Source organism: Aedes albopictus, chromosome 1, assembly GCF_035046485.1.
Source record: "Aedes albopictus strain Foshan chromosome 1, AalbF5, whole genome shotgun sequence".
NCBI lineage: Eukaryota > Metazoa > Arthropoda > Insecta > Diptera > Culicidae > Aedes > Aedes albopictus.
The window spans coordinates 81,567,446-81,591,057 of NC_085136.1; the positions used below are offsets into that span (position 1 = coordinate 81,567,446).

The window sequence follows — 23,612 nt, forward strand, 5'->3', positions numbered from 1 at the left end:
CAATACGTTTCGTAGAGTATTCTTCAAATCGGATGGGATGCTGTCAAGTGAATCGTTTTATTTACCGTAGTCGTTAAATATGTTGTAAACTTTTGTAATCGTCGAAATGGCAATGGCGAGAAGGAGAAGAAGCACATAGCACGGGCGATAATGCTGCAGCAAGGAACCCGGCAGAACGTGGAACGTTACAAACAGAATCGGAAACAGCAGACCCACATTTTTGGGGGGAAAAGCGCCGCCTGGAAGAAGCGGAGTGCGAAGAAATGGAACTGCTGTGCCGCTCCCATGAAACACCTGAATGACGTGGAAATCGTAAGCACGGGTGACCACGACAATGGAGGGAACGACTACGCCAATGCCGCAGAGGACGGAAATGAGCCAATTCCCACGCTGAGGGAAGTTAAGGATGCAATTCACCAGCTCAAAACCAACAAAGCAGCTGGAAAAGATGGGTTCCCAGCTGAACTCATCAAGTGGGCCCACAAAAGTTACCCACCTGTTTGACCGGTAGCCAGGATCTAGGAAACCGAACAGCTACCGGAGAAGTCGAAGGAAGGGGTAATCTGCCCCACACACAAGGCGACCATTTGAAATGTGAGAACCAGAGCGATCACCATTTTGAATGCTGCTTAAATGCTATCCCAGATCATCTTCCAACGTCTGTTACCTAAAACGAATGAGTTCGTGGGAAGTTATGGAGGCGGCTTTATCGACGGCCGCCCGACAACGGACCAGATCTTCACCGTACGGGAAATCCTCCAGAAATGCTGTGAATACCAGGTCCCAACGCATCACCTGTTCATTGACTTCAAAGCGTTATACGACAGTATCGACCGCACAGAGCTATGGAGAATCATGGACGTAAACAGTTTTCCTGGAAAGCTGATTGGGCTATTCAAAGCAATCAGCTAATCAAATCAGCTTACTTTTGTAAATCTTCCTAGTTATTGGAAGCAGGAGTCCTTAAAACCATGATCATAAAATGACACACTTGACTGCATTTATGCTTCAGTAGCGATTAGGGGCTGTCCATAAACCACGTGGCCGAACCCCCCCTCATGACCACGTGGTTTATGGACAGCCCCTTACAAAGTTTTGCCCATCGCTGGAAGAAGGATGACACCGCAGAACGCTCAACATAAACTCACCATCACGATATTTACATAAAGTTGCACGCACACGTGCCCACATTCTCACATACTCGCACTCACTCACCCACTTAATCGCTATTTACATCGCCACCGTCGATCATCTTCCGATCGCGCTCCTGCCACGTTTGGTCATTATAACCACCACCAGCCCCACCACGGCTCCCAGCCACCCGCTTTTGGCGTGACATTTTGAAGTTCTGCCGCGACTTGATCCCCACGGCACTGGAAGGCATCAACAGTTGGCCTGTCTGCGGCGGTTGCGGGTGCTGCTGCGCCTCGACGACAATCCGGCCTCCACCGATCATTGTCCCGGTCATCGTGGATGGGGCGCCGTTGTTGTCCTGTTTCTTCAGCAGGGGGGACGTGACCCGGGGTGAGTCCCGAGGCGACGAACCACCGCCGTCCTCGTCCGAAACGATTATTAGGCGGTCCTTTTGCCGGATCGATCGCTCCAGGCGACGGAGGAAGCTGCAAGAACAAGGATCGTAATTCAGTGTTGCCAGTTTTGGGATTCTGGGTTGAGAGCTTACCGAATCTGGTTGCCAATGGCGCGGAGGCGTCCGATCTTGCTCTGCGGTCGAGCACTGATGTCCTCCACCGTTACCTTGGGCAGTATTTGGCTAGACACATCCTGGATTGCGGGGGAACGATGTAGAGGAAAAGGGTTAATGACATGGTTGATCAACAGTAACAGGAGCCTATTTCAGTAGGTTGACATTCAAGAACTCTATTGGAGACGATAGCATGTAACTCTAAGTAACACTAGGGTTTTTGGTCAATCACAGGTTCGTATTTACACTAGCAGCATCAGCAGCAGCGATCATTTTCAATGTTAGCAGCAGCAGCAGCGGCGATATCGATAGCGGATGGACAGTGGGACTGATGGGGATCGGTGATTTTGGGAATCTTCAAGTGAGTGATGGTCAATGAGTCGTGAAATCTAATGTATGAATATGTGAAAATTGGCTATATGTTTTATTAATTCAATAACTAATCCACTATGTCGATTGTTGATTCAACCCAAGTGGTTAATGTGCTAGTAGCTACGGTGACCTGACAGTGTCAAGATTTGATTTCCGAACGATCCAGGATCTTTGTAGGGTATCACGTGATACACCAAAACCTCCATAAGTAACTGGTGCATGACTGGATTTCAAGACCTTAGAAAATGTGGAGTTTTAAACTTTCAGGACGCGCACCGTTGTAAACAGTGCAACACTACCCAAAAAAAAAACCCCGCTTGTCCATAGTGCGAGCGCAGTGCAGTTTAAGGATCAAACTGACGCACGCCCTGAAAGGTTAAAGGGACCTATACAGGATTTAGGATGGTTTAAAGAAGTTCTAGGTAAGAGAATTCTGTAGAATGTTAGCACGTTGAAATGTTAAGATTATAAGATTCGTCCCTACGTTTCGTTTGTATCAAGGACTGATAAGCCGAATTCCCAGCCTAGAGCATTGATCCAACAGTCGAACTCTCGCACATTCCTCTCATAATATGGCAAACCTATACGGTAGCAGGTTTCAACAAGTTCATCGAATTTCAGGGAATGTTTAAGGGTTTTAATGGAGTAACAAAGTGGTTCATGGAACTAGGATTTCAGCGAGTTTCAAAGGATTTCAGAGCGTTGCAGAAAGGCTACAGCGAAGTTTACAGGGGCTTCTATCTGTTCCAGAAGGGACTTTTTTGCACATTTATCTGCATGCGATAAGGGTTTCAGGGGGTCTAAAGGGCTTAAGGGACGTTCCAGGGGGTCACAAAAGCGATTCGACGGGCTTTTGAAGATTTCAGTGGGTACCAAGAGCTGTTAGGGGAGCTTCAAAGAGTCCTTAAGGGTATCATGAAAGTTCCAGGGGCATTTCAGGTAGCCCAGAGGGTTTCAGTGAGTATCAGGGGGTACTTTAATGATTCAGGCGCACTTCAGGGATCTCAGACGGTTCCAGGGTGTCACACGGCGCTTCACAGAGCTCCAGGTGGTGCTTCAGAGCTATGGCGCTTCATCCTATTGAAACGTTTCTGAAATCCCCGAAATCCCTTTGAAATGCCAATGAACGGCCAAACACTCCTAAAACGTCTTGAAGCCTCTTATGAATTGCCTTAAAACGCCCCTGCCCCTGAAACCTGCATAATCTCATTTCAACGACCATAAAATCCCCGTAGTCCATTTGAAATGCCCTTGTAACCCTTAAGAATGCACATACAAAAGTCTAAAAGGTACCTGAAAGGAATCAGAAAATCCCTTGCAGCGTTTTCGAAACGTATCAAAACGTCCCTGAAAGCTCCATTAGCCCAAACACCCTTTAGATCCCCGAAATCAATTCCCCTGAAGCCCCTTAGAACGCTATTGAAAGGCTCCAGTAACCCTCTGAAATACATCTGAAACCCTCTTGAAGCGCACCTGAAATGCCCCTAAAATTTCTCAGAATGCCCTCGAAACGTCCCTGAAATCCCCTTAAAACTATTGAAACGCAAACGAAACCTGTCGGAATATCTTACAAGACCCCTTACTTCCCTGAAACAATACCCTGGAATTCCATTGAAGCTTGGATTCCCATTATTTGGGTTCTTTGGGAACTTCCAGGCCGATCTCAAAAGGCTAGAAGACCTGTTCATGCGAATAAAGTTTTCTCATTAAAGCCCTGACTTTATTTCCTTTTTTTATGTCCTTTTAATTAATGCAACCCTCAATTAGGCTATCAATGAATTGTCAGCCTAAAATTCTGTGGATTAAAGGGTATTTGAGGTGAGTTCAGGTTGGAGGACATGAATATATTTTTGTATCCAGAAATCTGCTTGGCTATAGGGCATTGAATCTTCAAACTTAACTAGTGATCATTCGAAGCACTTCGAACAAAATTCATGCTCACCCAGCGTCACGCAATTTTGAACGGTCAAGTGATGAGTTAAATGATTGTTCGGGTCTACAAGATCTCCATTGAGTGTGGGTCGTCGAACCTAGAGGCATAACTGTTATAGGCTACGGGATGTTTTACGAATAACGTTTATACTCACTATGGCTTACACATACATTTGTCATCAATTTCTTCCTAAAACCCCTCTGAAACGCCCCGAAGTTCCATGAAGCTGCTATCAGCTATCAGCCCTTGAAACTCCCGGGAACCCATTGAAGTGCCTTGTAACCCTTCTAACCCCCTTCTGAAATCCCCTTGAAACTTCCATACACTCCTACCAAATTCCCACCCTGAAGTCTTCTGAAAGCTCATGATCCACATTAAAACCTCTCTTAAACACTCCTGGGACCTAAAGCTGCGGAAACTCCCGAAATATCTGGGAAACAATCCGCTGAAGTGCCTGAACATATATGAAATCTCCAAAGATCCTTGTAAGCATCTCCCAAATTAACCTTTGACCCCCTAAATCCCTCGGGTACCTAATGAAACCCCTTTAAGGCTCCCGTGAGACTCCTGAAACTTTTCTCAAACCTCTGGGAATTCTCCCGAAGTCATCTCGAATAACATTCCGCAAGGCTTTGTCATCTCAGTCTCGCTATTTCTCATTGTGATGAACTCAGAAACTTAACATCAAGTTGAACATTCCTCGAACCCTGCGTGGACGCTACTCAGAAACATCTCGTGGCACTTTGACTTTGGTAGCTTACCCTCCGTCCGGATCCGAATTGTGGAGCAGAGGTAGCACCACTGCGGCGCTATATATTCTAGAACCTCAGTACAATGAGATGTTAAGAATCTGCTCAGGCGCTTTTAAGACTTCCAGCGTACCTCGGGTCAGTGGCACGACCTTACATCGACCAACCTCCCCCTTCGTTAACCGCCAGGCCTTGCCGGGATGGGGATATCCTTAAGATCGTCTGACGCATGAGGGAGGCATACGGGACTGGTATTTACCCTGAAATGGTTCAGACTATCTTCAGAGGATTGCAGCTTCGTATGCAGATGTGCCACACTTTTTTTTATCGATGGCTCATCAGTACAAGAGGAAGTAGATCATGGAGTGTCTAGGGAGGTCATAAACCGGACTCTGTGGTATCTTCTCAGTTGAGTCCTATGCATTATTGCAAGCATGTAAAAATTTGCACTATAAATAGTAGAATTTGAAAATGTCATAACATTTTTTCCGTGACATTTCACAACCCTGATTCCCAGATTCCGCGAGTTGTCTGTTCATCGTAGAGCATAGGAAAGGTTGACACCTGTGGCTGATTGAGGATAAGAGTACACTAACATAACCTTTGTCTGGAGTGTCCAGGAGGTACTTTCGATTCCTTTTTGTGACGCAACCCGGTGGATTAGACTCTCAGGAATCTCCTTACTTACCTTACCGGTCAGACTAAGGCCTGAGTGTCCGCTGCTAGATTACCAAATGATCAGCAAAACAATATCGAACTTCAGCGGAAAATTACCGAAAGTTCGGTAAACTGTACTGAATCATCGGTAATGTTGACCGAACGTTCAGTAAAAATAAACTGAACTTCGGTAATCCAAACTTTTACCGAAAATAGAACAGCCGAACAAGTAAGTAACTCTGAAATAGGTGTATACGTAGGAGTCGTCTCAGGAATATCCTTGAAGCAACATGAAACCCTTTCTGAAAACCCTTGAAATATTTCTGAAACTCCTCTGACAGGCCTTATCAAACCCTGAGACTCCCAGAAACTTTTCGTAAGCTCCCGGGAACCTCATTGAAGCTTACCTTCGATCCTCTACTGACCCTTGAAGCCTCCTAAACTCCAAGGAAGCCCCCGAAAACCTCCTAAAACCCACTGAGCCCATCGGAAATGCATTGTTAATTCCCTGGCGGAGGATGTCTTTCAAATTTTTATTCAAGATTTTGGAAATATACGACTGGTATTTTGAATAGCTCTAGAGTTATTCGGCTTTCAGTCATGGGAAAAGCATTGATAACTTTACATCGTTGCCAACGTTTCGATCTCCGGGTTGAAACTTCTTTAGGGCTCGATACTTATAAATTGATTTCAAGGTGCCAAGAAATAAATGATCGAGGATGTGAAAAAGATGCTTGATTGCTAACGGAGCTTGAGGGGCACCTGGGCAGTTCTCACCGCAATTTATGCCTTGCCCATAGGCGCCAACTTAGGGGGGGCAAGCATCGTTTTGCCCCCCCAATATTTGACGATTTTTCGATTTTCCCATGCAAAAAATCAGAAAAAACAGGCTTTGCCCCCCCAATAATTTGGCCAAGTTGGCGCGTCTGGCCTTGCCGTATCCAAGGTCTGGTGTGGTGAACCTTTTTCCCGTGCTACACTTGGGATTCCAATATGAGCTTAATACAAATGGTTAGTAGCGGTATTGACGAGGTTGTTAGTTAGGTCTCCAGAAGACAGAAGGAGGTAGTCCAGCTAACACGCCGAATGATTATAGGTGGAGCATGGTTGATGAGGACCGTATATAAAAATAGTGATGGGCTTTCTGTCATAAAGGTCGTCCTGGAAGTCAAGTATCAGCATTCAGCAATGACCTCAAGCATGGTTTGCCGAGACTTCGTAAAGTGGATGATAATGGTAAAGCAGATCCATTATAAACTCATGGCAACTGCGGCAGCAGAAGAGCCCGTGAAGATAAAAGTGTTGATTTCTGCCTAGGCTGAGGCATTCACATTCACGAGGAACCTGAAAACTATGCTGCTAGACGTGGTCGCTCCATAACTAGCAATCGCAGAAGCGTGCGGAAATCTGGGAAAAGTGGGCCTGGAATGGCCGGCACTTTCCGGGTTGAATAGAGTTGGGGGTTGCGACCTTGCGTGAGTCTTCATTCTCCACAGATTAGGGCGGATCATAGGGCAGGGCGGCCTCTGAAACCTAGTGAACAGGCAGAAGAATTTGATTGATTTGTCTTTATTAGAGAGACTTTCAGCCCTTGGCTGGTTCGTCTCTTTCCTGAGAAACAGGCAGAAGAAGAAGAGGAAGAAAACGCTAAGTCAAGAAGAAGGACCAAGCGAAGCGAACGAGTCTACTACGAGTACTTAGAGGTCTGGAAGGTGATGAGAAAGCGAACCAAACTCACGAATCTTTTTTTTCTGTATTAACGAGATTTTTAGCCCTAGGCTAGTTCATCTCGGTACCCACATTTTACTTCCCTTCCGAAGGAACAACCCACATTTTATGAGTATGTCGGGAGTGGGATTCGATCCCAGGTCCTCGGCGCGATAGTCGAGTGTTCTTACCACCACACCAGATCCGCTCCACAATCACGGATCTTGGACCCGACGTACTCGTACCTGTGGAATGGTTTACGAGCTCAAGCGAGACAAAATCCGTAAGGGAGCTGCCTTCAAGTGTCTGGCGAAAGAGGTCCCTGGAGAGAGTGTCAAGGTGAGGGCTCTCATCACTGAAGTGACTCTAAAGGTCCAAGAACCTGGGTGAGATCATGGATTCAGATGAAGCAACAGGGACAGTAGTCCCGGGGCTTTACGAAACGGTCTCTTCTATGAGTAAGCCATGTAGTTGCCGACTAAGAATAGAACTGCAGATGACCTGCTCCGGTGGTAAGAGTTCAAACGGGGTAACCCCAAGTCAAGGTGTCAAGTGACCCGTACCGAGGATCTAGTGTTCAAGGGAGTGACAAAGTGGGATACCTGGGCACCCCCATAGTAATTTGTCCCTTACCGCGTTAAAGAAGGTCTCTAACAAAATGAAAGTAGTGTTAGTGGCAAGGTTAACTCCATCGCGAGAAGTGAACTAGCTAGATCTCCTCTAAGGAGAGCAGATGGAGGTGTAGGCAGCTGCATACGTATTGCCAGCGCAGCGTGGGAAACCCTAATTTCCTCCCCGGCTAGTGTGTCGGATGAGCTGATGGATGGGACGTGGTTGATGAGGGTCATCAACAAAATTAGAGATGGGCTCTCTACGATGGAGATGGATGCGCAGCAGTTAGACTCCGTCATTGAATTCTAGCAGCAAGGGACTCAATCAGGGCTCTGATGCGACATCGAAAATCAATGACAGTGGCCAAACAAGACTATGAGAAACTGAAGTTGAAGTTGAAGGTTTCGATTTCTACCCAAATGAAGACCTTCGCATTCGCGGGTTGCCCAAAAAGTGCGGCGGAATCGACTGCTTCTGACAAGCGCTCGCAGAAACGAGTGAGACACCGTCAGGTGAGGAGCTACATACCAGGCGGCTCCCACAAAGCTAGGTGTATGTTTACACTGAAAGTCGGCAGTAATGGGCCAGACTTCCCGGAAAACTGGAAATGGGGGGCCTGAAAAGGCTGGCCCGCCCTGGAACGAAGGGAACAAGGGGGTTGCGATCATTGATAGGCCCTCAGCAATAAAAAGTTAGGGCAGGTCGGGGGGAAGGACGCCCCTCGTCATCAATATTGATGAGTCTGAGTACTCGGAAATCTTGAAGGCTATGACGAGCAACGTCATATTCGTGTATCTGGGAGCCGACGTATGTAGTATTAGATGTACTCGTACAGGCTAAATGATCCCCGAGCTCAAGAGCGACGAGGAGCGCAAGGACGTCGCCTACATAAATCTGGCCAAAGAGGCCCTTGGTGAGGGTGTCGAGCTGAGGGCTCGAAGGTGAAAAACTCAAAAGAGATATCTGACGTGCAAGAGCTCGTCACGGCACTACGGCAACAGTGCGAGGTGGAGGTGGCCACTGCAGCTACGAAAGGCTACGGAAGGGCCCGGCAGGGACACAAATAGCCTTGCTACAGTTACCTGTGGCTGGCAGTAACAAGTCCATTCAATTAGGGATCCTTAAGCTTCCACCAAAGGCTTGCTTCAGGTGTCTGGAAGCAGGACACCAGTCATAGGACTGAAAAAGCCCTGACAGGAGAAAGCTGTGTAACAGTAAACACCCAACGGAAGACCCAAGGTGATCGGCCTTCAGAAGAGTCACAGCTGACAAGTCACAGGTCACCTAAACCATTGTGACGCAGTCCAGCAACTGCTGTATCAAGCAGTTGCCGAGCGGAGGATGGATACAATATCATTATGGTAGCGGTCCCATGCCGAGTACCCGTAGGATATACAAATAGAGTCGCAGATGGGTCCAGAGCGACGACTGCATGAATCACTCCCTGTGTTGGTGTCAACATCTTACGAGGGCTTCGTGATCTTCAAAGTGAACGGGATCTTTTTCTGTAGCTGTTATGCACCTCCAAAATGGTTGATCAAACAGTTCACACAGATTCTGGACTGTATGACGGCTGAGTTGACAGAATGAAGGCCGGTGGTAATAGGAGGGATTTGAATACCTGGGCCGTTGAATGGAAAAGCCGTAACACGTATTGGCAGAATCAGATCCTGCTAGAGGCACTGGACATGCTCGATGTCACACACGAGGTGTAATGGCTCCTACAGAACAGTCTCCAGATATGCTAAAGAAGATCGCCGAGGGGGATTTCCACGCGTCATGACCCGGTTATTTGGCCTTCTGGGAAGGGTCTTTAAAGAGGAACTTGTAAGGATTGCATAATACTTCAGTGTAGGTAAGCTCCCTGGTTCGGACAAAGATCCGAACCTGGCCTAAAAGTAGCCATTGCAGAGGTTCCCGGGATGTTTGGATCGGTAACGCAGGAATGTCTGGAAGAGGGAGTATTTCCAGAGGTTCGGAAGCGGAAGCGGCAGAGCCTAGAACAATAGCCAAATTCTTAGAAGATAAAAAAGAGAGGCCCGGTGAGCACGAAGCAGAAACTTGTAAGGCCTTGAGCAATTTTGGACGATATATCCAGGTTCATCATTTTGCAACTCATGTTTTCTCTGTCATGGAGTCCTAAAGTTTCTGATTTACTGTACTGTTATTTTTTGATTTTCGGATTGCAATGGTTTCGGCTTTTCAAAAAGACTGGACTCGAAAAAAATGAGACACAAAGAATAATGTATAACTTTTGATTGCGTGCAAAAAAGTATCAAAATAGCTGATTTTTGGACCAGGAATAGTGCATTATGTGTAGCTAATACCATAAAAATTTCATCAAATCGGTTAAGTGTTGGCGGAGATATCGTCGAAACAAGAGACTTACCATTTGAGAATCTTTGGCCAAAAAAACACTTTTAAAAATATTACATTTTTTACCTAAAACAGTAGAGCCAAAAATACTGAACCGATTTCAATAAAAAAAATTCTGTACAAAAATGTATGTAGATGTATTGTGTCAAAATTTCATTCAATTTGATTTGACCTTTAAAAAGCTATAGCCATATACACAGCACTATGCCACAATAAGCAGATGTTTTTTTTTTTTTTTTGTTTTTGTTTTTATTAATGTGTATTTTAACATGAAGCTAATTCTACACTTCGCCAAATAAGCAGATGTGGTTTTTGGTATAGTGACATTCAAACTGCTCTAACTTTTAAAATGTTCAATCAAAATGGCTGAAATTTTCACTGAGAACAGATTAACACAACGATTTTACACTGTCAAAGTTTCAAAAAAAAATCGGGACAGTGTTGCCAATACTACAGTCAAAATAATGCACACTGATTTTAAAATGCTAAAAAGTGCTCAAAATTTGAAAACCCCGTTTTTTGTTTGAATTGTTAAAAAAAAGTACTGAACCGATTATAATGAAATTTTCACCACTTATTATGACTTACTTGAAGAACTTACAGTCAAATTTTCAGACGTTTTGATGGGCTAACAGCTAAGTTATAGCCTAAACAATTTTTTAAATGGAAGCCCACAATATTGCTAAAATCACATTTTATTGTATCGACAATATTTGCGCCAATACTGAACCGATTTTGATGAAATTTTTAGAGCATAAACTACACATAACATGCTATTCCTGGATGAAAAATCAGCTATTTTTGTGAACGCAATCAAAAGTTATACATTATTTTGAGTGTCTCATTTTTTTCGAGTTCAGTCTTTACTCTGCAGTACAGGAACGCTTTGAGTAACTGGTGGAAAGTACTGAACAAATATCTCTTTTGCCCACGAATGCAAAGGCACCTATTTCCAACCAGTATACTTAACCCTAAAAGGGATACCTTCATGGCCTCAGTTTCGTCACCTCGCTGAGTGTGTTTCATCAAAGACGAGCTCTGAAAGGCGCCTGGGGTCCAATGGACCCCAGGTATCCCTTTTAGGGTTAAATTAGTGATCGTGACATGGCTTAGCTAGATTAATGATCAAAATAGTCACCCCTTTATGAGAATGAATATGACAACGATAGATTCGATGCAGATGATTTCCAAAGCCAATCTACTTACTACCGGTTGATGGATGAATGTAGGAGTGAATGTCATCTAGTTGTCATCTAGGTAGTTACTCAACTCAGTGAACAAAGCACATAAACACACATGTAAGGATGAACTCACACCCACAGCAGATGGCAGCACAAACGTATGTGCAAACAGCTCACTCTAGTAGAGAACAATAGAACTCGGTGGCCCTTCAAAGTGGGGAACCAATACAGGCATCGGCATTGTTTGAAACTGTTCACTACTACTACAAATGTCTACCAAACTGTTTCTACCAAAAAACTAAAACGCAAAAAACAGACGACTATCACTGTGGGATGCTAAACCAACAAAAAACTATCAGCAACTAAGTTGAGGGTGGTCTCTAACTCTCTCTCTTTTTGTTCTATTACTCGTCGCCATAATTTCGATATTCCAAATCGGTTTCTCTCTCTCGTTTTATACAAGTGTGCGGATTTTTTTTCTATAAGTGTTGGTAATAGAGTGAAACGAAGTTTTTGATCCAATCCAATATCAAGAGAGGCGGACAAACTTGTAGGTATGTGTGTTCGCGTTGGTGGAACTGTGTAGGTAGGTAGGTAATCGACGGGACACGGGACTGGACAAAAGCGAGCGAGTTCGACAGACTGTGGGTGGGTGTTTGAAACAGAACAGAAAACTCAAGTGGGAAAGAGAACAAAACCTTTTCGTAATAGTATTCATCATCTTCGTCGTCGTCGTAGTCGTAGTCGTCTTCATTATCGTCGTCATCGACGAAATCGTCGTCTTCGTTTTGCCCGATTCGGCTGTAGGTGTAGCTGTCGAAGGACGTGGACTGTTTGCTGGATTGTGACTGCTGAGCTGGCGTCGCTGAGTACGAGCGCAGTTTGTCCAGCTTGTAGTTTAACAAGCGTCGGAACAGATCGGAATCGGCAAGGTTGGCGAAGCGGGACGGTTTCTGGGACTCGTCCGGCGCTGGGTCGGATGATGTTGGTGGAAGGAGAGTGGAAGGCTGAACAGAGGGAATAGGATGGAGAATGATCGGTTGATTAGTAGAGCGAGGAGGAGTTGAAGAAGAAGGCGGGCTGTTGCTGTTGATGTTGCCAGTGTTGCCAGTTGATGATGGGAGAGTTGTTTGAGAACGTACCTCGCCGGTGTCATCTCCGGAGTCGCACAGATGGGTTTCCCTCGTGAAGGACGTGAATGCTGAATCGTAGAAGGCACGTTGGTTGTGGAAAGATACGGTTAAGTACATTTAGTGATGTTGAGAGCGTGCGGGTGGATAAAGAGGGAAAGATAAAATGGCGATGAAGCAAGGAGGCTAGATAAAGGTAAAGAAGCGCTTTACCTTTGCTGGATCTTTGTGCGTATTCGCGAGTGGAGGTCAACGATTCGGTTGACGATGAGCTGCTCGCTATGGGGTGTCGATACAGTGGACGCCTCTTGGGGCTTTTACGAGTTGGGGTATTGTTGCAAGAGAACTTCGATCCGATTGCGTTGTGGGAGTTTATCGACATATTATGGCCGCCCGTGCCATTGTTGTCCTTGTCCTTGGAGGTTCCGCTCGGGATCTCAAGCAGTATAGAGGTCGATTTAGATGGAGAGAGCGTCGCTCCGGAGCGTGAGCTTCGGCGTTCTCTCCTTCGACCGACGGTACTCTTCCGGTGGTGAATCGTTGAGCTGCCTTTACCGTCGGACGAGGGGAAGTCGTACAGTCCGTCCGAATCGGTAAACGGCAGCTGTTGATCTTTTTTGCCGTAGAAATGTGTTGAGAATCGCTCCATACTAACGGTTCTATCGCTGCAAGAGGGAATTGATATTGATGGGTGGAGAAATTGCAGACTGCGGTGTCTTCTAGGGATCAGGCAGGTGCTACTTAGGCGCACACCGTCTAATGGTTGTTTGCAGATATTGAAACAGCTGTATGTTTGAGGGAGTCTTCGCTAGTTGTGTTCTGCGTGTATGAGTGTAAGGCAAGATGGCTGAACTTCTCATTCGTATTGAGGGGTTTCGGCAGTTAAGAAGAATAAATGCTCCGCATGGGACTGGAATTTGGATGTCCGTGTCGAAAGTTTGAGGGAACAGGATCTGCGAGGTTTTGCACGGTCACCTTGCCAATCATGATAGAGGTTTTGAAGTATGGTGCTAAGGTCTAGAAAAAAAAATCCAATGGCATTCCTCAAATATGAAATCAAGAGTCTATTCGTGAGCGGGGAGTGCGTGTTTGAAATATCTGTGGGGTTTCTTGAATTTTGCCTGAGGCGTGCTTATAGGGAAGTGTTTAGAGATAAATGTACACCTGGAATGGGAGACAAAATATACATATTTACCGCTAAAGAGGCTCGTTTACAGTGCGTTCAATCTCTGGGGGGGGTTCTACCAATTAACACGAGAAGTTCAACCTTCGAGCACCCACCGTTCCTAGGACGAGGATCACGATTCGACATTGTACCAAGGGACGACGTCTGGTCGTGTTCTCGTGTGACTGAATACTGTCTCTCTTTCTCTCTCTTTCTCACTACACAGGCTCACAGTTACCTCAGGGGGCTCTCGGAGCGCGACGAAACTGGCGACAGCTTGTCAAACCCACTCTCCGACTGTATTACGATCGACGGCAGTTGCAGTTGCGACATGGAGGCCACTTCCGTTTGGTTCAGAATGTTCCGTCCATTCTCGATCAGCTCCTTGCCGATGTAGAGCTCCAGCTCTTTGGCACTTTTGATTTCTCCGTCTTCGATCTTCTCGTCCAAATGGTCTGTTCCAATGCCTTCATCGTTCGACTCGAGCAGCGGATCATCGGACAATGTTTCCGAGTCGGACCTCAGTCGGAAGGATTCGTGGCGGTCGGAACTACCGCCGGTTGCCGTTCCCCCGGCTCCTCCCGTAGCCTCGTTGTGTTTCTTTAGTATCGATGTGTGACGTCGCATGTTGGCACCCATCATGGAGCTCAACCCTGGGAAGCCCGTTCCTCCGGAACCTTGAGCAGCAATTGCGAAACACCTGGTTAGTTTCATCGCTGTGGAAACAAAAGATCGAGCCTCACCTGTACCGGGGTCTTCCATCTCGCTAGGACAGAGAGGATTGCTAGATCCGCACCTACTGGGACCGGGACTAGCCATACTAGAATAGCCGGACGAACTAAGGTTACTTTCGGACGGCGCACGATCACCACGGGTACACATCGAAAACGGACTGAGATAGCACATTCCTACGGAACTACCGGACACGCCTAGGGTGTTGGTACCGTTTGGTTTACCTGTGGCGGCCGGCGACATGCAGTCGGCATCCGACTCGAGCTCGCTCATGTTGGACGTGATTGTGATCATCGGCGGCTCGAAGGGCAGATCCAACGAGCCGGGTTTCTCCCACTGTTTCAGCAATCTGCAAGAGGTAGCACGGCAACTGGTTAGGCTAACAGACACACGACACACTACGCACAACATCAAGCACATCTAGGGTAATAGATACATTGAGAAAGCACACCGAACCTTTTCTGCTGCTGCTTGTTGGGGAAGTGGAAGCTAGTTTCTCCTATGCTGGCCCTCTGAGGAGGCGGCGAACCGGGGAACATCACCACCGCGGAGCGTTCCTTCGTAGGACTGGGCTGCTGGATGACCAGCTCCGGTATAACTAGATCACGAGGTCGCACAGCTCGTTCCCTTTCCGGAGTGGGGGGTTGGACATCAATCGAAATGGAGATCTTCGGAGGAGGTGGAGCCTTACGGCTGCGGCTGGAACCGTTCGAGCTGTTGGAGTCACTCTGGGAGGACAGATTGGTTGGGGTGGGTGAATCGGTGTCCGATTCGGGATGGTTGATTTCGATTGTGACTTGGTTGGGGTTTGTGTTCTGAAGTGGAGAGAAGAAAGTTAGACAACGGCAAGACCGAAACGAAAGGGACTGGGCGCAAACTTACGTTATATCCGGAATAGTCGCCACTGAACGTCACGGACATGGATTCCTCATGCATGTTTTGGGGAGATCGCATCCGCTGCGGTCGTGGCATGATCGGCGTCAACGCTGGCGACGGGATCGGCGTGGGCATTTCTCTGATTGGAGACAGGCACTTGTTATTGATACCGTTGCTGGGTATCTCCAGCAAAATGGTTGGCGGATGCAGCTGTGTAGTGGTGGTTGTGGCGGTCGAAGGCGTCGTTTTGTGAGCGCTAAGTGCATCGAGAACAGGTACTTCGATCGTACTCTGCCGGTAGAACACGGGCGAGTCGGGTGCCCCGCTAGAGAAGCTAACCGGCGTGTGGATGGACGAAGTTGACGAGTCGTCATCGCCGGCCACGTCATCCTGGGGGCTGGACGCCGTCGGAGTGGACGACGGCGATATCACGATCGACGACGGCAGGTTGATGCCGGCGCTCGATGTCGCAAAGTTTTTGAACATGGCCAGGATGGAGTCCGCGCTGGACACCTTGGGGCGGACCCGCCGGTGACCTCGCAAACCGAAATCATGCAAAGCTAGCTCGGAACTGGACAGCGAATCGCTTCCCTGGTTCGAGGAAGTGCTGTGCGGCGAACGAATTTCGTTTGTGCTTGGTGACGGTGGTACGGAATTTGCGCGTTGCGGTACTTCAGTCGGAAGACTTAAAGCGCTAGAATGTTTTGTTCCCTTTGTGATAAAAAAATATAGATAGGATTTTGGTTTTCGCTTTTTCTCTTTCCGTTTCCGCTTGTCAAGTTTTAATTGTTTTGGTTGTTGGTTTTATTGTTGAATTTGTGTTTTTTCCAGAGACTTTTGTTTGTTTTACAGAGACACAACCACACAGATACGCTTATAACTCAAACAGAAACGAAAAAGAATACGAAACGTACACCAATCTAGTCGGTAGAAGTGTTAAAAGAGCGTAAAATTTGCAGCAAGAGGCGAACTTATCAGAATTGCAGAACTTAAGAGTTTAACGGAACAATCGCATGGCAAGAACGGTTCACGTAAGTCAGAACATCATGAGTCGGTTGTTTGAACAGAAGGTAGCTTATCGAATGATTACATGATGTAGGTAGTTATGTTTTCTTGGATTCTCACTTTCATTTGGTGGAATTAAACGTACTTACTTGCACAACCATATTTATTCATCCTATAGTTTAGGAGTTTAACCGCTTAGACAGGTAAGCGTAAGTATATTGAGCGAGTAGTATTGGAGAGACAACTTTCGTGCCATCCCTATCAAGTGTACGACTTGCGTGCACACCCCTAAACGCGCATCAGCGGCGGCAACCCCACAGCAGCAGCAGCAGCAAGGCGTAACGCAAGAGGCGCCATTTTATCAAAACCAAAAGTGCTCTCGCTGTGCTAACATCGTTCATTTAGTATAGTTTCTTTATTTCGTTTACTTAATTAAATACTGCGCGAGTGAAAGTGAAGCTGGGAAACGGTTTCCATGTGCCGTCGCTCGCTGGCAATTTGCTTTTCGTGGGCAAGATTGCAGACCATGGACTCACTGTGTCGTTCGAAAAGTCCGGGTGCAAAGTGTTGAAGAGAAAGGAAGTTGTTCTGGTCGGTCAACGGAACGGTGGCCTGTACCATTTGAAGCGATTTCCGTCACACTTCTTCAAGAAAACTGTTGAATTCTTGGGGTTCGAGGTGTCGAAGAATGGAATCCTGCCAAACGCGGTGAAGACTCGTGCCGTTGAAGAGCTCCCGATGCCGGAAAGTGTGCTCAGATACAACAATTTCTGGGACTGGTGGGATTTTTCCGGAGATTCATCCCACAGTTCAGCATCGTAGCTACATATACATACATTTATTTGTTCAACATCATTAATATATAATCAACAATAGTACGCAACTATACTCAGTTTGTGGCTGCCGTTCTCCATCCTCAGTCGCGCCCAATGCTCGCCAAGTCACGCTCCACCTGGTCCGCCCATCGTGCTCTCTGCTATCCACGCCTTCTTGTGCCAACCGGATCAGTTGCAAACACCAGCTTCGCAGGGTTGTTGTCCGGCATTCTTGCAACATGCCCTGCCCACCGTATCCTTCCGGCTTTGGCCACCTTCTCCGCCACACACCGTTCTCCTGCACACCACCGAAGATCGTTCTTAGCACGCGTCGTTCGAAAACTCCGAGTGCTTGTAGGTCCTCCGCGAGCATGGTCCATGTCTCGTGCCCGTAGAGGACTACCGGCCTTATTAGCGTTTTGTACATGGTACATTTGGTGCGTGGGTGAATCTTTTTTGACCGCAGTTTCTTCTGGAGCCCGTAGTAGGCCCGACTTCCGCTGATGATGCGCCTCCGAATTTCACGGCTCACGTTGTTGTCAGCCGTCAGTAAGGATCCGAGGTAGACGAATTCCTCCACCACCTCGAAAGTATCCCCGTCTAACGTAACATTACTACCCAGACGGATCCGGTCGTGTTCGGTTCCGCCTACCAGCATGTACTTTGTTTTTGAGGCATTCACAACTAGTCCGACCTTTGCTGCTTCGCGTTTCAGGCGGGTGTACAGCTCTGCCACCGTTCCAAATATTCTAGCGATAATGTCCATGTCGTCCGCAAAGCACACAAATTGACCGGATTTTGTGAAAATCGTTCCCCGGCTGTTGAGCCCGGCTTGTCGCATCCCCAGACAACCAGTATTCGTATAAGATGTTGCATAAGAATATAAAGGGGAGGCCTTATGCGTACATGCCTCCATTTAGGCGCATTTAAAAGGTACGCATATCGCCTCCACTTTAACATCTTATTAAACATCTTATACGATCACTGGTTGACTGGGATCATACCTTCCAGAGCGATGTTGAAGAGTAGGCATGAGAGTCCATCACCTTGTCGCAATCCCCGGCGAGATTCGAATAAACTGGATAGTTCACCCGAAACCCTTACGCAGTTTTGCACACCGTCCATCGTTGCTTCAATCAGCCTAGTCAGCTTCCCCGGAAAGCCGTTTTCGTCCATGATTCTCCATAGCTCTGCGCGGCCGATACTGTCGTATGCCGCTTTGAAGTCGATGAACAGGTGATGCGTTGGGACCTGGTATTCACGGCATTTCTGGAGGATTTGCCGTACGGTAAAGATCTGGTCCGTTGTCGACCGGCCGTCGATGAAGCCAGCTTGATAACTTCCCACGAACTCATTCGTTTTAGGTGACAGACGACGGAAGATGATATGGGATAGCACTTTGTAGGCAGCATTCAAAATAGTGATCGCCCTGAAGTTCTCACATTCCAAATGGTCGCCTTTTCTTGTGAATGGGGCAGATTACCCCTTCCTTCCAGTCCTCCGGTAGCTGTTCGGTTTCCCAGATCCTGACTATCAGCCGATGCAGACAGGTAGCCAACTTTTCTGGGCCCATCTTGATGAGCTCTGCTGCGATACTATTCTTACCAGCTGCTTTGTTGGTTTTGAGCTGGTCAATGGCATCCTTAACTTCCCTCAGCGTGGGAGTTGGTTCATTTCCGTCCTCCACTGCCCAAGCAACACACATGTTATAATAGAGTTACGACAGCGCAAGTTTTGGTTGTATAGAAGTTTATTTTACGTAATTTTAACATTGCGTTTAAATAACGTAAAATAAACTTCTATACAACCAAAACTTGCGCTGCCGTAACTTTTATATAACATGTGTGTTGCTTGGGTGCACTGGCGTCGTTTCTTCCGTTGCCGCGGGCTCCCGTGCCTACGTTCTCCACGCCGTTCAGGTGCTGATCGAAGTGCTGCTTCCACCTTTCGATCACCTCACGTCCGTCCGTCAAGAGGCCTTCGTCTTTATCCCTGCATATTTCGGCTCGCGGCACGAAGCCGTTGCGGGATGCGTTGAGCTTCTGATAGAACTTCCATGTTTCTTGGGAACGGCACAGCAGTTCCATTTCTTCACACTCCGCTTCTTCCAGGCGGCGCTTTTTCTCCCGAAAGAGGCGGGTCTGCAGTTTCCGCTTCTGTTTGTAACGTTCCACGTGCTGTCGAGTCTCTTGCTGCAGCATTACCGCCCTCGCTGCGTTCTTCTCCTCCAAAACCGTTCTGCACTCTTCGTCGAACCATTCGTTCCGTCGATTCCGTTCCACGTACCCGATGGTGCTCTCGGCTGCGTCGTTGATGGTTGCTTCACTGTACTCCAGCAGTCCTCTAGAGGGGCCTCATCGAGCTCGCCCTCGTCTGGCAACGCGGCCTCGAGATTCTGCGTGTATGCTGAGGCGACATCCGGTTGCTTCAGTCGCTCTAGGTTGTACCGTGGCGGTCACCGGTGCCGTACATTGTTGATGACGGAGAGTTTTAGGCGCAGTTTGACCATCAGCAGATAGTGGTCGGAGTCGATGTTGGCGCCACGATAGGTCCTGACGTCGATAATGTCGGAGAAGTGCCGTCCGTCAATCAGAACGTGGTCGATATTAGATTCCGTCTGCTGTGGTGATCTCCAGGTGTAACGATAAGGGAGGCTGTGTTGGAAAAAGATGCTACGTATGGCCATATTTTTGGAGGCGGCGAAATCAATGAGTCGTAGGCCGTTTTCGTTCGTTTGCTGGTGGGTGCTGAACTTATCAATCGTCGGTCTGAATTCCTCCTCCTGGCCTACCTGAGCGTTTAAATCTCCTATGATGATCTTGACGTCGTGGCTTGGGCAGCGATCGTACTCGCGTTCGAGCTGCGCGTAAAATGCGTCCTTGTCATCATCAGTACTTCCGGAGTGTGGGCTGTGCACGTTTATTATGCTGAAGTTGAAGAATCGGACCTTGATCCTGAACCTGTACATTCTTTCGTCGATCGGCCACCAACCGATCACGCGCCTCTGCATATCACCCATCACGATGAAAGCTGTTCCCAGCTCGCGTGTGTTGCCGGCCGCAGCTCTGGTAGATGGTATGATTACCTCTAAACGTTCGCACCATGGATCCTTCCGGAGACTCGTTTTACGATTTGGCATGCTGTTCTCTTTCAAGATAGCGGCTCCGTTATGGTTCATTGCCGTGTGAGCCTTTAGTTTTAAGTTATTTTTATAATGTTATTTGAAAAGAAAAAGAGGTTTTGTGCTTCTTTGAGAAAGATTTCGTTTTTGAAATGCCGAAATCACTCAAAGGGGTTTTTCCCTCTTTCTAAATTTCAAGTTAAAATAAACAATAATAATAATAATAACCATGGATCCTGTCCAACACACCTCCTGCAGCGCTACGATGCCGAACCCGCGGTCCTTCAGTAGATCGGCGAGTATGCGGGTGCTCCCAATTTTTTTTTTCTTATCACCGATAGAGCAGTCACTACGTGCCGAAAATCCCGAGGAATGGCCACAAATAGTGTATTTAACTTGTCCGTATGCGATACAACTTCGAATGAAGTTGAGAGATCGGCAGTTCCACGTACCGAGTTTCCAATCGCAAGTCCTTTTTGTTCGCTGGAGTCGTTGCCGTTGGTCTCGGTTCGTATTATTCTGTTGCTGATTTTCCGCTATTTTACGGCTGGCTCGTAGGGCCTGACACCAACCCCTTACTTTCCGGAGGACCATAGTGCACAGTTGAGGTTAGAGTTCTTCCCTGGCTCTCGGACGTAGATCAGCCGCCCCTAACATGGGGATCAGACGCTGTTGTGAGCCGCTCCTCCTAGAGAACAGACGCTCAGGTTTGCCGAAGCATCGTAGCTGCGCCTCTCTTCTCTCTGCTGAAAAAAAAAAACTCGCTCCCTCGACCATCTGGTTTGTCTTGACCATATGCCCTTGATCGTGATAGTCTGCCATGAATGCTCGGTACTGCTCGTAGACGTTCGGGTTGTGTATCAATCGTCGCTCAACTTGTACAAATCTGCGCAGTGCCATCGTCTCGCTCTCGCCCAATTGATCGATGCTGTTCTTGAGTGGCAGTCCAACTTCGTATCGCCCATCTGGTAGTCTCCGACATGTCTCTTGGAAACTTCGTTCAGCAGCTAGTTCATCTTAGGTCAACTTTCGAGGCTCGGGAATGGCTTCCGTTCCCCAGAACCTGTTCATCTGTTCGCTCAACGCTTCGTTCGTCACGACTCCGCACATGTTCGAGGAAGATTGCTCTGCTCCCTGCTCGCTAACTGCACCACCAACTATCCATCCAAAAATGGTCTCTGGTGTAAACGTGTGATCATCTGTCAACGAAAACGATTGACCTGTGAATAGCTCATTGAACACTTGGATTCCTAGCAGCATATCGATTCGCCGCGATCGATTGAACGAAGGGTCTGCCAGTGCTACATCTGCTGGAATCTGATCGGAATCTATTTGGAACGACTTCATTAGCAGGTCGGTTGTGACCTTTTTCATGACCAAAAATTCCAAATTGAACGAGGCCTTGGTCAAGGTGGAGTGAATCGTTGCTCTAACCTTGTCTTTGATCAATTGAGGTGAGCCAGTGACACCAAGAATGTTGACATTCGCATTCGTTTTCGGTAGCTTCGAAACATTGACAAGTCGTGCTGTGATCAAATTATGCATCAAACCACAATCGAGTAAAAATCGACACTCAATTGAGTTCCCATGAGCACCTTCTACAAGCCCGACAGCTGTGTAGAGTACGTATTGGTGTGATCGTGTAGTCGACGGAGAGACAGGACTGATCGCCGAGTTGATCGACGAGGGGGTAGGAGCAGTTGAAGATCGTTGTATGGGGTGCGAATCTGTTCGCCAACCACCAACATCTCTTGCAGAAGATGATGAGTTCGAATCGGATTCATGCAGCAACGTGTGGTGTCGACGACCACATTTACGACACGAGCTACCCTTGCATTCGTGCACGTAGTGCTTATTGCTGAAGCAGTTCAAGCAAATACCTACAGTATCGGACAATAAAAACGCACCAAAGCCGTTTTCCCATACAAACTAGTCAACTTCAGATTACTATATCTCAGTTATTTCTCAACCGATTGTTTTCATTTTTCTGTGACGAACTACAAAACACTTCAATTTTTCAAAACTATTGAAAAAGTTCGAAGATAACTATTGATACAAAAGTTACAGATAGGTTGAATTTTGACAATAAAAATGCACCAAGTCAAAAAATGTTATAGCAAAAAAATCTAAAGGCAAATCATGTTGGTCTCTTCAGAAAATTTATTCGTCATCACACAAGAAGCAAATTTGCCGAAGACACCATGATGATATGACGTAACCATTTTTTGTTATAAAACTTTTTGTCTTGGTGCATTTTTATTGTCAAAATTCAACATATCTGTAACTTTTGTATCAATAGCTATCTCCGAACTTTTTCAATAGTTTTGGAAAATTGAAGTGTTTTGTAGTTCGTCACAGAAAAATGAAAACAATCGGTTGAGAAATAACTGAGATATGGTAATCTAAAGTTGACTAGTTTGTATGGGAAAACGGCTTTGGTGCATTTTTATTGTCCGATACTGTAGGTTCTTGATCTTGGCAAAGCGATCGTTTGGAGTTAGGTTCAGAAATTGGTCGCATCGATTCAAAAAGTGTGTACCTTTGCAAACGAAACAGGTGACGTTACCGAAGCTGGGTTTTTGGGTGTATGCATTTTCGGGAAAGGTTCTCACCACATGAGACCCAGAGCGTTCTGGTCGTAGACGCAAGGACTGATTGGGCGCAGTATCTTTTCCATCTTGTTCGATGTTCTCCAGACAGCGGCAGCGAGATTTTAGGAAGTCCAACAACTTATCCCAGGATGGCAGGGCGTTGTCGGTCAATTGCAGCTCAAAATCCTTCCGAGTGCGAGCATCAAGGCGAGTGCAGACCAAGTGGATCAGAAACTGCTCCGAAAGAGGTTCGAGTTTTAATTCGAGGTTGGCTAAGGCTCGAATGTTACGCGTGACGTCATTTAGCAAATTTCGCAAGGCTGAACCAGCATTGCGCAGAGAGAAGTCTTCCCATATGACATCCAACAACGCCTACGCTCTGAAAAGGTAATTCACCATAAAAGCAAATTAATCACCTATTCTGTATTCGTAGAGAAGTCCCGGTTCAGCGTTTTGCGAGTTGTTGGAAGAATCCGCCATGCTGCCATTCCCGCAGCGCAAAAGCATCCCATGGTCCTACCGTCTGGTCACCCGTTCACACTGGCCTTGATCAGAGCGTACCACGTCGAAATGCTCCACGCTCCTCAGCAAATGCTGCTAACAACGCTGCGACGACGATTTTGGGTCCTTCATGGGCGAAGCACTGTCCGACAAGTCATCCGAAAGTGCATCACGTGCTGAAGAGCGAAACCGATCTCCATGCAGCAACAAATGGGAGACCTACCGAAATCTCGTTTAGAGGGAGTGTACCCCTTCTTCAACACTGGAGTCGACTTTTGCGGGCCAATCTACATTCGTCAACATAATAAGCGATCAACAGTCACCTATAAGGCATATGTAGCGGTGTTTGTATGCTTCGCTACTCAAGCCATACACCTGGAGCTGGTA

General features: G+C 47.0%; 1 protein-coding gene across 1 annotated transcript in view; it reads right to left on the reverse strand.

Moving 5' to 3' along the window:
• Positions 1 to 1,091: 1,091 nt before the first annotated feature.
• The window catches only part of LOC109407380 (uncharacterized), a 136,361-nt gene continuing 113,840 nt past the window's right edge, over positions 1,092 to 23,612 (reverse strand). Inside the window, exons 16-23 of the mRNA XM_062844906.1 lie at positions 15,199 to 15,903; positions 14,773 to 15,131; positions 14,328 to 14,665; positions 13,823 to 14,261; positions 12,633 to 13,084; positions 12,432 to 12,490; positions 1,682 to 1,782; positions 1,092 to 1,619 (exon numbers count right to left, since the gene is read on the reverse strand). Coding sequence (XP_062700890.1) covers positions 1,220 to 1,619; positions 1,682 to 1,782; positions 12,432 to 12,490; positions 12,633 to 13,084; positions 13,823 to 14,261; positions 14,328 to 14,665; positions 14,773 to 15,131; positions 15,199 to 15,903 — 2,853 coding nt within the window. The 3' untranslated portion in view covers positions 1,092 to 1,219. The remainder of the gene's footprint in view (positions 1,620 to 1,681; positions 1,783 to 12,431; positions 12,491 to 12,632; positions 13,085 to 13,822; positions 14,262 to 14,327; positions 14,666 to 14,772; positions 15,132 to 15,198; positions 15,904 to 23,612) is intronic.